This window comes from Silene latifolia, chromosome 2, assembly GCF_048544455.1.
Source record: "Silene latifolia isolate original U9 population chromosome 2, ASM4854445v1, whole genome shotgun sequence".
Taxonomy (NCBI): Eukaryota; Viridiplantae; Streptophyta; class Magnoliopsida; order Caryophyllales; family Caryophyllaceae; genus Silene; species Silene latifolia.
In genome coordinates, this window is record NC_133527.1 from 191,818,105 (window position 1) to 191,832,955 (window position 14,851).

The window sequence follows — 14,851 nt, forward strand, 5'->3', positions numbered from 1 at the left end:
TCCGCTTATATGTCATTAATTTCATTTATTTGGAATGTATAAAATTATTTCATAGTATTTCTTCTAAGACGGAATTTGTCGCATGTTTGTACAGCCGAAATTCTGAAGAAATAAACACATTGCATACTAACGGGTCCCACCATAACATGTATTTCCAAAAAATAAGAAAAAAAAGTTGAATTAATGACGTGGCACGCCCTGGAGTATTGTCTTCTGAATTAATAAAGATAAGATAAGGCGGATAAAAAGTAAGAACAAGGCTATAGCCTATATGACCCGTAATTCTAATCTAGTGCACCCGCTACAATTTTAAGGGGTAAATTTATTTTTTATGGCCCATATTATATCGATCCAATCCAAACCCGCATTTGAACAACTGAGATGAGTTTGGTCCTCACTTAATGTGGTGGCGTAGTTGCGTACCTATATCCTATACTTGGCCTTTTAACAGCGAGGAGTTCCTTCACCGTTTCTCCTTCCACTCTCTTGTTCAATTTAACCTAGATAATAATTTCCCTCTTTCTCCCTTCAACTTCCACACCATTTTTACCCGACTTCTACCACCGCCAATCCGCCATACTACCTTCCCTTTTACTTGAGTAAGTTGTATTTCTTCAATATCCACATCAATTTAGGGTTAAATTATCAGAATTTTGATTTGTGCTTGCCAATTTTTGTAATTTTCTGTTGTTTTTTTTGTAGGGTTTTACAGATTGTCAATGTAGGGTTTTGCAGATTGTTTTGTAATTTTCTGTTTGATTTTTTAGGGTTTTTCAGCTTGTCAATTTAGGGTTTTGCAGCTTGTTTCGGTTTTATAGGTTTTGTTTGATGGGTCTGTTTATGTTCATTGTTTTATTGGAGGTCGGAGAAGGAGACAGGTGCAGTCGATGGCGAGTGGATATGTTTATGGTCATTGTTTAGACTTTATAATCAAGCCTATATATGCTATAGGAGCTTACCTTCTCCCTTTTGCTTAATGTTTTTCCCATGTTATACACCAAACGTTTGCTTTTCCCTATGTGGTACTAGAATGCTTTGTTTTTTTATTCTGTATTTAGTATACTGGTAGGAATGAGGTGATCCTCTTAAGTAGTATCTTCAGGGTGGTGTTTTTTTTGGCTGGACACGGGACTATACGGTTGATCAGTTTGTATTTTCTTCAGGGTTGGTTCTTTTTAGTACTCTTTAAGCTTGTTTATGGTATTAAAAATGTACACGGGACTATACGGTTTAGGGAACATTGGAAACCTATTAATGGTTGTTTGGTGCTTTCTTCGTGCAGAGAAAATACTGATTCTTCTTCCTGTTGTCTCTACCACGACGATATTGTGTATACATGTATTGTTTTGCTGGGTCTACAACTTTACATCAACTGGGTTATGGATGCAGAAGACACTTCAATCTGGAAAGCTATGTTTAAGACACCTGCCTCCATGGCTCTTATTATCTACGGAGTACATTTTTGTTTGGTTTGTTGGTGGTCTTAGAGCGTTCCATTTTAAACCCGATTAGCACCTATCAGGTATTATGCTCCCTTCATCCTTCAAAGAACAATTCAGGCTCATGGTGCCTAATGAGCCTCAGCTGCCATCCAGACCAAGGGTACTGGGTGTAGCCTTTGGTAGTTCGAACATGGGGATTGGGGAAGGGTATGGATGACATGGAGATGGACCGAAAAGCTACGTGGGGAGCTAAATCTGGGCCAGGCCTTGAGTCGTATCAAGGGCAATTGGTGCGCCAATGACATCCTTATCAAAGATGGCAAATTAGGAAACGCATCTCCAGCGGACATTAGGTCCCCACTCGGATGAAATTGAGGTCCGTCCAGATCTTGCTGGGGCTGACGAAGAGGGGTAGCAGTAATAGTCCTTGGTTGCGAGGTGCAATCATCTTACTGAAGTGAGGCATGATTGCAATGCTCTTATAAGTGAAAGGAAGATTACAGGTGTACTTTGAGTAAAATTTGGAAAATTGAAAGGCCGATAAGAGTTTGGATTGAAAACAAATGTATTCCGATAGCGGCTTATCCTTTCGATGCTCATGATGGTCAAGGCTGTCATGCTAAGAAGCAAGTCTTATCATTTGGAGCGTGCTTTTATACAACATGTCTCCTTTTTCAGGTATACTTTCTCTCTTCTATAGAGTAGGTTGTGGAATATTATTAGCATACCGTCCTCTTAGAGTTTCTGTCCTTGCTTTGATCTAACTTACAAAGATAAATGGGATTGCTTAGGTGGTGTGATAAGAAATTAAGAATTACATCAGCAGTTTGAATGTATTTGCTTAATGCAAGGTGTTCATTTTGTACTTAACTTTTAGGAGTACGTTTTACAGCAGGCCATAGAGAATTAGGAAAACGTACATCTGATATAACATTCACACTTCTGTTGTTTTTAGATTTTCTCTCAGATCTTGTCTTTTATATATATTAGGGCACTTGAATTTGTTTGTGTAACCGGCTTGATGTCAACACTCATTTGTCTTTTTGAATCTCATGTCAAAATTAACTAGCTTAAATGCAAGTCTTCCACTTCTTTTGACATCAATGGAGGCTGCCTATTTGTCATTTGGAGGTAAGGGGGTACGGACGTACGGTGTAGTAACCTAATTCAAAGGTGCGCAACTGTTCTCAGTTAAACCGTGATTAAAATTTAAAACTTCAATGAGAATTACATCTTGCTAGCTCACGATGCAAGCACTAAGAAAAGCATGCCTTTTGGAGACCCACTTTGCTTCTTTATATTTCCATCAATTTAAAAATGAAGAATTTGAGTCCGCAACTCACTAGGAATCAGTTAGAGGTCTTAATGAGAAGTAATCAAGCTAATTTTTTTGCCACCGTGTTGCGGATTTCTGTTAAAATTAACTTAAATGCTTTTTTCAGACACCATCTTTTTCCTTCTCTTTGATTGTCATCTGGTAAATTGGTATTTTAGGAGTTGAATCAAATGACATTCGAGCATTTTATTCTGACATTTTAGAATCTTAGAAATGCATATAATAAGAGAATAACAGTATTGTTTGAACAGGAAATGGCAAATAATCACATTTATATGTTAGAGCTAGCTTTCAAGGAGGCAACTTTTTTTATATTTTTTTCTAAAGTTTGATCAAATGTTTTACCGCGTTTGCGTGTTGCGTTTACTTAATTTTTTTGAATGGGCTACACCGTTTTGGCTTTCTGGAACAATGCTATAATGTTCTTAGGAGTATAATGTTCTTCGATGTATTATGTAGTCAGTTTTTTGTGAAGATGATTGTAACTTATTTTTATATGTGGTCTTTATTATTTTCTAAAATTCTTTGGTGTGAGGGGATGGGGATGTAATATCTCTGTGTTGCGACATTGATGCTACGTAGTATAATTTTGGGTATAGGTCATGGTGATGTACCATGGATTATGATAATTGAAAACATTACTGACCGACCTATGTTTGTGACTGAGATGAGGTATAGACTGTTTGTGTCCTTGTTGTTTCTGTGTGTCGGTATGAACTTAGAATTTTTTTGATAATGGCAATAGTCAATATCTCATATTCCGCAAATTCAGTATTATGGATGAACAGTTTTTCATTTGTACTTTTGTTCTCAATTTAAATTTTCTGATCATCTAATGGTTAGCCAGCTACTCGTGTAACCAATATTACTCAAACTCTTTTGCAAGTATCGGGCAAACGCATGTTTGAACTTTGGTAGCCGGATTGGTAATCATGTTGATCTGTGGTTAAATTATTCGAGGTCGTTAGTTTGTAATTGGTTACAGTTGTGGTAGTTATGGTTGATCAGGTGTAGTCAATAATAATTTTTGATGGCACTTAGTAGTGTAAATGATTTGACTTTCGAAAGACTAGAGTTCACTTATGGCTGGGAGCTGTTGGTTTGTATTAGGATGTGACGTTGCAGGAATAAAAGAATTCAAATGAATTATAAGATGGCTAGAAAGTAAGAGTAGAGAGTTATTGACGGTATAACATTTTGGTGATGTGAATCATGAGGAATTCATCGAGACTTAAGATTGTCAAATGTTAGTAGTTGCTCGAATATGCCTTAAAGCAAATTATCCATTAGGAATTGTTAAGTTACTGAACGATTTGAGAACAATGATAATCCCTAGGTATAGACGAGCGAGTAGAGTTTGACGGTGTTGGATTGTGAGGAAGTTAGTTGGAGCATTGTTGTTTTTTGGATTGGAATATGTGAGAAGGCACGACGAGTTTTTTGTGTTTGAATTTTATAATTTGGGAATGAGAGCGCGTGGTTAAATTTTCTGTTAAACATCTAACTATGACTTTTAATATTCTTCACCAAATTTTGATGAACTTCTTATTTAGAAACATTTCTAATTTGGGGAGCTCTTAGTTTAAAAAAGCGCGCCTGAGGCGCTCGTAGGCGCCAGCCAAGTTGCATCAGCCACACAGTGAGGCGCATGGGATACAAAAGGCACACCTAAGGCGCATGAGGCACAGCCAAAGCGCACAAGGCGCAACTAGTGAGGCTGTGCACACGAGGCGCATTAGTGTGCAATTCCATATTTTTTTTCCAAATTCTTTTATTTTACCCTTGTTTTCTCCCCCTTATCCTTAATTTTCACTTTTAAATTACATGTTCGCCCTCTTTAAAACAAAAAAAAAGGATTATTTTCGCACAAAATTTGATTGTAAAATATGGATGTTCTGAAAAATCAGTGCGCCTCGTGTGCAAAAGGCGCGCGCCTTGCGCCTCAGCGGCAGCGGCTCAGCCCCTTGGGACCCCATCGCCTCAGTGCTCTTTGCGCCTTCTCAAACTAAGGGTGAGCTTGACCGTCATTCTCTAATCTTTCCAAACTCGATGATTCCGCCACCTAGGGCATTTATAATAATAAACTTCACTTAATATATCAATTACTTTAATGTTTTGAAAATCGGGTTATTACAGTTGATATCAGAGCATTCTCGTTCTTGACGCCTACGCGATTACTCAAATTAAAAAGGAAATAGATCTTAGATCACCTTGAATATTGACTGCCTGCATTGAAGTTGAATTGAGAGAAATTGATTTCAATTCTGGAGTTCCTTAGAAAACTCTTATGTGTATTGGAAAGGTTGCTTTAGTACTGTGAAAATCTGTATTGTTGTTACAAGATAACTAACGAAAATTTGAGTAAAGTTTGAACCTTGGTAGCCTGATTGGTAATCATGTTGATCTTTGGTTAAATTATTCGAGGTCGTTAGTTTGTAAATATGTTACTCGGATACTTCACTTAGTTGCCGTATTCCGTATCCGATACGTATTTTGTCGGATACAATACGACGCTTTGATACTTAGTTTTAGACTAAAATATTGAAAATTTCGCACAAATAGCCGTATCAGATACTCCGTCGATGTATTTTGTCGGATACGAGTGGACGAGTCTCAGTAACATAGTAATTGTAATTGGTTGTACTTGTGCTAGTTATGGTTGAGCAGGTGGAGTCAATAATAATTTTTGATGGCACTAAATAGTGTAAATGATTTGTTTTTCGTAAGACTATAGTTAACTTATGGCTGTGAGCCATTGGGTTGTATTTAGGATGTGATGTTGCAGGAATAAAAGAATTCAAGAATTCAAACGATATTACAAGATGGCTAGAAAGTTAAGAGTTAAGGGTTATTGATGGTATTAGTTTTTTGGTAATGTGAATCATGGCTTGAGGAATTCATCGAGACTTAAGATTGTCAAATGTTAGTAGATGCTCTAATACGCCCGAAAGCAATATTTGATTTGGAATTGTGAAGTTACTATAGTCATAGGGGATAGATGAGTGAGTAGAGTTTGACGGTATTAGAGGAAGTTAGTTGGACTGTTGGAGCATTGATGTTTATGGGATCGGAATATGTAGGAAGGCACGAGCAGTTGTTTGTGTTTGAATTTTATTATTTGGGAATGAGAGGGCGCATGGTTAATTTTTCAGTTTAAACTTCTCCTAATTATGACTTCTAATATTTTCACCAAAATTTGATAAACTTCTTATTTCAAAACATATATCTGATATCCGGGGATGCTCCTTAACCGAAATTTTCTCATCTTCTCAAATTTGTCTATTTACCTCTATGTTACGTCTCATCTATTTCATCTATCGAGTTGTCGACTTAGTTAGTTGTTGAATCGAGTTATGTTTAACTTGAGTGTAGACTAGGAGAGTATTTGTATCGTCGTCCTATTGTAGGGGTCACAGGTAGTGGTATTGACAAACCGAGGTATCAGCGCGGGGGATTAACACTACTTTGGCTTCTCTTCTTGTTTTGCTTTAACATGATAACTGCAGTTGTCTTCTTACGATGTTGTTTGGTCGTGTATGGGAGTTATTATGATGTAATAGGACCTTGGAGATCGTGCGAGTTGCTCCCCATTGAAATGTGGCCGTCATTTGTGATGGAGAGTCGCAAATACTTGGATGATTTATTAACTGCTTGGGGTCGTTGGGCTAGCGAGCGAGCGAGCTGATAAAAAAACTATAGATTGTTATTGCATTCAGTTTTATAATTTGTAAGTTTAGTTATAATTCAATGATTCCGCCACCTAGGGCATTTGTAATAATGAAATTCGATATCATATACTTTATTGTATGGAAAATCGGGTTGTTACAGTTCATATGAGAGTAAGTTGCTCTCGTTGCCTACGCGATAACCCATACTAAAAAGGAAATAGAACTTAGATAACCTTAAATATTGATTAACTGAGGATGCTTGTCCTCAGTTACGGGTGTGTTGTGTGTTCTACTTGAGTTGAGTCATTGGAGGTCGTGTATGGTTGACGTTTTATCTGGTTTCCATCTTGTGTATATGCATTTGTTTGAGTACATTTCTTATCTCCGGGACAAGTCGACAAGTCGTCCCGAATGAGTTGGGTTGAGATTAGTAGCTGAGGGTTAGATGGAAGAAGCCATCTGAGATGTGAAGAGATATATTTAGGCCCTGTTCTTTCTGACTTATTTTCAGCCTACTTGATTCGGATTCGCTCCATTCATTCGGCATTCAGCTCAGCTCCATTCGATTAACTTTAGCTCCATTAAGTTCAAACTCATTTCAAACCTTTACTCATCTTAAATTTAATAGTTATTATTAATTTTGTTATCAATAATACTATTTTTTAATATTATTCTTTATTATTATTATTATTATTATTATTATTATTATATTTAATAATAATGTTATTAATAATTTATTTATTATTATTATTATTATGAATATTATTATTAAAATGAATAATAATGTTGTTGTTGTTGTTGTTGTTGTTAAAATGAATAATAATGTTATTAATGTTAATAATAATATTATTTATTATTATTATTGTTATTATTATTATTATTAGTATTGTTGTGGTTGTGGTTGTTATAATTATTGGTATTATTATTAAAATTAATAACATTTATTATTAATATTATTGATGGGGCACGCCCAACCGACTTGACCCAATAGCCAATACGGGGTCATACAAGTCAACACGCTTGCCAACATGGTTACGGATTCGCTTGATACTCTACGAATCACGAATTGTTAAAAGCGAATTCTATCAACTGATTACTGAAAATACATATAACACATTTTCTATAAGCGAATCGCGAATCGATAAGGTGTATTCATAGCGAATATGGTAACCATGCTTGTCAGCCATCATTTGAGGTACACATAGAAATCTATAAATACCTCATTATTCACCCATCAATGGTAAAATACTTCTCACCAACAACTTCCTCTCTCTAGAAGTAAGACTACTCGAGCTACTATGAGAAGGCACGGAAACCTTAGCTTCAAGCAAGGTCCCAACTATCCACCAGTACCGTAAGGCATCAGAGAAGGACCTATTGCGAACCCTCCGAGGCCCTATTTGTTACGCGTGAAAGATCCATCCGGAGAGAGCAAGCATAGGTTCGAGGTGCCATCGTCTGAAAGGAGCGCGTTGACCCGACCCGGATTCGAGCAACGCTTACTTGAGTGTTTTTATTCGAAACAATTATTTTTACTAATATCATTATTAATATTGACATTATTATTTATTATTGTTATTAAGAATATTATTAGTAAAAAATTATTATTTTTTCATTATTATAATTTATGATTATTCATATACTCCTCCCTCTATCCCGGTCAATTGTTGTCCTTTGGTTTTTGGCACAAAGACCAAGGAAAGAGGAGGGGCCAATTATAAATGACAAGCGGACCAAATTGAGTGTGAATGATCAAATTGCTCATCAAGTTCATTCTTAAAATAGAAAGGACAATAATTGAATGAGACACCCCAAAAATGAAATAGGACAACAAATTACCGGGACAGAGGGAGTATAATATTATAATTTTTTTTCTTAAAAATATTAATTTTAGTATAAATAGTATTATACTATGAATATTATTATTAGTACAGTTGATAATAACAATAATATTAAATATTATTATTATTAATATTAATATGATTATTTGATCAAACTCAATTCGATTTTATTATTGATTGATCAGTCATTTCAGCTCCATTCGATTGATTCACTCCATTCATTCGATTCGATTTATTCAGTTCGATTCAGCTCCATTCGATTCGATTGATTCATTGATTCACTCTAAAAAGCCAGAAAGAACAGGGCCTTAGTCTTTAGTGTACTGTTTGTGAGCTTGGTTGACATGTTGTTTATACTTGGATGTCGAGAATTGCTGCTTCAATTCCGTTGTTTTGATTAAAAACCCTATGCAAAAATTACTGTTCGTGTTAAATTTCTCTAGATAGTGAGCTTAATGTAATAGAGTTTTATCTTTAAAGGATTGATCTTATTGACTGTTTTGTCTTGGATGACGAGGAAACCCGTAACCGTTATCTTCGGTGCGCACTTTGACGGTCTATTATGAGGTTTTATACTTTTAATTTGAGACTTCACTTAGATAAATTCTTTTGTGGTGGTAAATCACTAATTAATGGACAGATACCAGTGTGAATTTTGTGCACCATCCTCGTGAATGATTTACATCTCGTTTAATTCTTATTTTAAATTTATTTTGGGGTTGCTTCCTGTTTTGAACAAAAGACTCTCCTATTCCTTTTTATTTATTTATTTATTTACCGTTTTCTATTTTTTATAAAAATATTTTAGTCAAAGGTAAATAAATAATTAATATGGTGAGAATATATTTAGATACTTTTTTACGCCCATCTACTGGTGTAAAAACTAGTGAAACATTAATTTTCTTGGTTTGAATGAAGATATGATGTGAGTAAGCACATAAGGTAGTGTTGTATAAACTGTTGTAGTGTTGTACACTACAAAATTTGTTCACTTTATTTCATTCATTTCTTCACTTTTTTTATTTTTTGAATTTTTTTTTATCAAAGATAAATAAAATTATAAGATAATAAAAGTTACTCCCTCCTAGTTTGAGTGTTGGTTCCTCTTTCCATTTCCATGCTAGTCGGGTGTTGGTTCCTCTTTCCTTTTTTGGTAAGTTTTGTGTGGTCCAAAGTCAATTTCATGTGGGGTAGGATGTTTTGTGTGGTCTAAATTTATTTCCTTAATTTTGGTGCTCAAAAGAAAGGGAACCAACACTCAGATTAGGAGGGAGTATCTAGTATATATATAAAAGAGAGTTTTTTCGAGCGATTCTAGAGCGTCCACATCATCAAAAATTAATTTAGGAAAGTTTCATAAATAATAATTTTTCACATAAAAAATAAAGTGGAGAATCTTTTAATTATTATAATATCTATATCTATATTTCCTATTTTATATTCATGAGAAGTTTCTAATTTTTATATAAAAACTTTGACATTTCATCTGGCAAAAAAATGTTGTTATAAAAATTATGAAGATAATATAATTAGATTTGCGGTAAAAAATGCTTTCATTAGAGTATAGATTTCATATGATTTGCACATACGAGTATTAAAGATGGTGTACTTCTTTTAATATGTTATATGTCCCACATTGAAAAACAATGTTAGTGTGGTGATTATAATACGTATAAATTATATAATTGTCCCATATCGAAAGATTAACATAAGGTGGGTGATCCTATGATTATAAATAGGAGTCATCATTGGAACTTATATACCAACCAAAAACCTTTTGAGTCAGTATTGTTTTGAGAGCTCTTAAGAGTTTATATCATTATCTTCACAGTATGATATATACATATTTTTTCTATATTATTTATTATATTCAAGTGATGTTTATAATCTTTATATAAAAACTTATACATCTCATTTGCCAAAAAAGTATTATAAAAAAAACGTGCGCATATTAATAAATAGTACTCCCTCCATTCAAGACCAAATACAACATTTTCATTTACACTTTTGTCAAGACACAAATTACAACGTAAATATCTTTAAGTTTATATTATAAAAAATTTAAAGTTTGATATTCTCATTGTACTTTATAGGTGAATCAAATAAAATCCCACATGACCATATTTTGTCTTACATATTGCAAGGAATCGTAAAGATTTTATTCGTTCATGAATAGTGTAAAAAAAGGAATGTTATATTTGGTCTTGAATCGAGGGAGTATAGTATTTGCTCATTATTATTAACCTGGGTTAGATGTCGAATTATGTGCGAAAAAGATGCTGTGTTTCTAAGTATGTATGTTATTTGTCTCAGATTGAAAAATATGTTGGTGTGGTGAATATATTATGTATAAATAATAGAATTGTCGCACATCGAAAGTTTAGCATAAGGTGGGTGATCATATGATTATAAATAGAAGGCGTCCTTAGAACCTAAATACCAACCCAAAACCTTCTGAGTCTCTTAAGCATTGTCTTGGAGAGCTCTTAAGAGTTTATATCATTAACTCCATGATATGATATATATATATATTTTATATTATGTCCAAGTGATGTTTATAATTTTTATATAAAAACTTATACATCTCATTTAGCAAAAAAAGTAACATAATTTTTTTTTTTTGAAAAATTATATAATTAGATTCATGGTAAATAAATGCTAGCATTAGAATATAGTATCATATTATTTGTACATATTTTAATTACGATAAGAAGTTAAAAAAAATGTACTATACGAATATTAATAAATAGTACTCCTATAGTATTTGCTTATTATTATTATTAAACTGGGTTAGATGTTAGATGTCGAATTAGGTGTAAAAAAATGGTGTATTTCTAAGTATATTGTTTGTCCCACATTGAAAAATAATGTAGGTATGGTAAATATACTACATATAAATAGTTGAATTGTCTCATATTAGAAGATTATCATGAGGTGAGGTATCACATGATTATAAATATGAGTCATAACTTAGGGGTATCGATCCAAAATCTTTTGAATCGCTTAAAATTTATCTTAGAGAGTTCTTATAAGAGTTTGTATTAACGGCAAACCTTAGTTACAACAATACCATACAAATATTAATCACGTAGATATTTATAAAAGCGATTACTATATTAGTGATATTATAATGTTTATTTTAAGACAATCGATAGTATAATAACTTTATTTAAGACAAAGTCATAATTAAAAAATAAAATGGGTGCTAAATATACATAAATTTGTTTGTGTCATATAATGATAATCTCTGCACTAAAATAGAAAATTTACGAATTATAATACAATCAAGTAGTGTTGCATAAAAAGATCTTGAATCCACAAATAAATCAATAATGAGTTTTTTTGCTTTGATAAATAGTAGAATTAAATCTTTTTAACTTTCAAATATAGGTTATTATTATGCCTCATTACATTTGAGTAACTAAAATACATCATAAGTTTTAACCATTAATCAAAATCGCACCAGAAAAAAAAAATATTTTGCATTTGTTTATATATTCTATTGCTCCCTCAATTACATCTTAAAAGTCGTGTTAGGAAAAATAATGTAATTTAAATCATACATTTGTACATATTTTAATTATGACAAAAAATGGAAAAAAAACGTACGAATATAAATAGATAGTATAATATTTTCTCATTATTAAATCGGGTTGGATATCGAAATAGATGCAAAAAATATGGTGTACTTTTTCATGTGTTATTTGTCCCACATTGAAAAATAATGTAGGTGTGGTAAATATACTACATATAAATAGTTGAATTGTTCCACATCAGAAAATTATCATAAGGTGGGGTGATCTTAAAAATTAATTTAGGAAAGTATTATAAATAATATTTTTTGATGTAAAAAATAAAGTGGAGAATCTTTTAATTATTATAAAATTTATTTCCTACATTATTATATTCAAGTGATGTTTCTAATTTTTATATAAAAAAATTTACATTTCATTTGACAAAAAAATATCATTAAGAAAATTATGAAAATAACATAATTTGATTCGTGGTAAAAATGATATCATTAGCGTATAGATTTCATATAATTTGTACATATATAAAATTGTGTACTTCTTAGTATGTTATATGCCCCACATTGAAAAATAATGTAGGATTATATAAAAATAATAGAATTGTCCCACATCGAAAGATTAACATAAGATATAGTGGTCTTATGATAATAAATATGAGGCATCCTTGGAACTTAGGTATCAACCTAACATCTTTTGCGTCTCTTAAATAAGATGTTTTGACTTTTGATCATATCTAAATAAATGATTAGTCATAAGATGTAAATATTAAGACCTTATAACCAATTTTTTTTAACTAAGTTAATTACCCCGTTGTAACGCACGGGCATCCAAACTAGTTTTTTAATATAAAGAACATAGAAGAATAAACCAGGAAAATAAACATACTAAAAGAGTAAAGTGCGAGCAAATGAATCCCTTGATTATTTGCTCTGCTTGTTGACGTATTTATTATTTCTCTTTTTAAAATGTTGTAAAAAAAATATTATGAAATGTATAATTATACAAGTAAGATTTTTCATATCAAACATAATGATAGAATTTTCATAATTTTTAGTCGGTTATATTTTTGTAAAAATTATATTTAAGCTCACTTTAGAAAATAAAAAAATGAGGATATGTCTATTTCGTAGGTAGAAGTAGTACACCGTGTCACTATCCCGCGTTTCCTTCTCCTCCTATCACTTTCAAGTCTAACCTGGAATTTAAATTGTATGACAAACTGCAAATTACTGTCAACACAAATTCTCATTCAATTGGTCTCCCTTGTGACGGGTTACCATTTGTGGCGGATATTTTGTGAGTTAAAATGGTAACAAAATGGGTTAGTGGAGAAAGGGGATCACATGAATAGTGTTGCAGAGAGAGAAAAAGTGGGTACTTTGTGAGGTAAAATGGTATCCGTCACTCAAGAGTGACGGATATGTGCCGTTACAAACAAGAATTTGTGATTCTCATTATAGACGGATACCATTTTCTCTCACAAAATACCCATTTGCCATAAAGTGGGAAACACATGTGGGTGCCCCACCTTGTCTCCCCTACCCATTTTATTAGAGGTCTTTACCCGTCTGTTCGCCCCACCCGTCTATACCAAGACCTATTGTACTGTCAAATAAAATTTATTTTTCATTTTAATTAGTCATTATCCATTACTTCCTACTCCCTCCTATTCTAAATAAGTGTCCCATTGTCCATTTCCGTCTATTCACAATAATGTCCCATTATCCATTTTTGGTAAGTGTTGTGTGGTTCAAATTCAATTTCATTTCCGTCTATTCACATAACTGTCCCATTGTTCGTTTTGTGTGGTCTAAACTCACTTTTTTAATTCTTGTGCCATATTCACACTGGGACATTTATCTATTAGAGGGAGTATAAAGGGGTATTTCTTGACTTTATGGGTAATGACAATTCTTTTTCCTTTATTTTTTTGTGGAAAGCGACCTATAGTGGACTCTATATTCAATGCACAGTAATTCATTCCTTAAACTTTTGTCCCTAACCTCAATTTTTATTTTCTTAATCAATTAATCAACTTTTATTTTCTTAATCAATTAATCAATTAATCCATGCAATGGAGAATAACCAATCTTCACCATCATTGTCAGCACTGCCGCCATCAATGGGAATCATTGTCGTACCTGCCAGAGATGATGGGTCTGGATCTACTGCATCTACTGGAGTCAGTAACACTCAGGGTAAATTTTCTTTGCTAAAATAGTTCAAGTAGTATAGTACTCCGTATTAAATTCTAGTAGTACTTTGCTTTATGGTATTAATTAATTAAAAGTGTAGGTGCGTCACTGAAAGTTGTGGGACATGGAATCTGGGAAATTCCAATTTATTATGGATTTGTCACTTTTCAGTTGAAAAAAGAAGAGAATTTAATTTGTCACTTCACTGAGGACAATTAATTAAATCCTGTAGAAGTATAATAAAACCTGAAAATCTTCATTGGGACATGTGAAACGAAAATTGAACTATTCTCTCTGTTTCAGTCATTTCCCGTCACAAGGGAAAGGTATTGTTGTTTATATTTATTCGAAATTATAAGTATAATTAATCATTTATTCTCCTAATAAGAGAAAAAAAGTGAATGAAACGGATGGAGTAATTAATTAGAGGTAGAATTATGGGAATTACGAGTCAGTTTGGACTTTGACTTTAGTCATAATTTGGGATTTGTCCGTTTTATGTACCAATACTCTTGGTCAGTTTATATTTAATCAAAATTAAACTTCTGATGTTTGGCTTACATTGTGATGATGTCTGATTATTTAATGTTAGATTTTCTGTTGATCAATGATTGTATTTTTTTTTTTTTTTTTTTTTTTTTTTTTTGAGTTAAATCAATGATTGTATGGTGAGGTTAGAGACAGTCTTACTATGTGGGTTTTATGATCAAAAGAGATGCACAAAACATAATAAGTCTTGTTTCAAACGGTCTTAAATAAGACCGACTTGTAATAGAATGTAACTATTTAATGATAAAATGTTATAATAAAGTTGTCATTTTTTTCCCTAAAATTGATGG

General features: G+C 32.7%; 1 protein-coding gene across 2 annotated transcripts in view; it reads left to right on the forward strand.

Annotated features, from left to right (window-relative positions):
- The first annotated feature begins 408 nt into the window (after positions 1-408).
- LOC141644050 (uncharacterized) overlaps positions 409-14,851 on the forward strand; it is an 89,325-nt gene continuing 74,882 nt past the window's right edge. The window contains exons 1-3 of one of the 2 annotated variants that reach the window (XM_074453464.1): positions 409-599; positions 1,283-2,120; positions 13,926-14,015. In XM_074453464.1, the coding sequence (XP_074309565.1) occupies positions 2,105-2,120; positions 13,926-14,015 (106 nt within the window). In that variant the 5' untranslated portion in view covers positions 409-599; positions 1,283-2,104. The remainder of the gene's footprint in view (positions 600-1,282; positions 2,121-13,925; positions 14,016-14,851) is intronic. The other variant, XM_074453465.1, reaches the window with a different exon arrangement.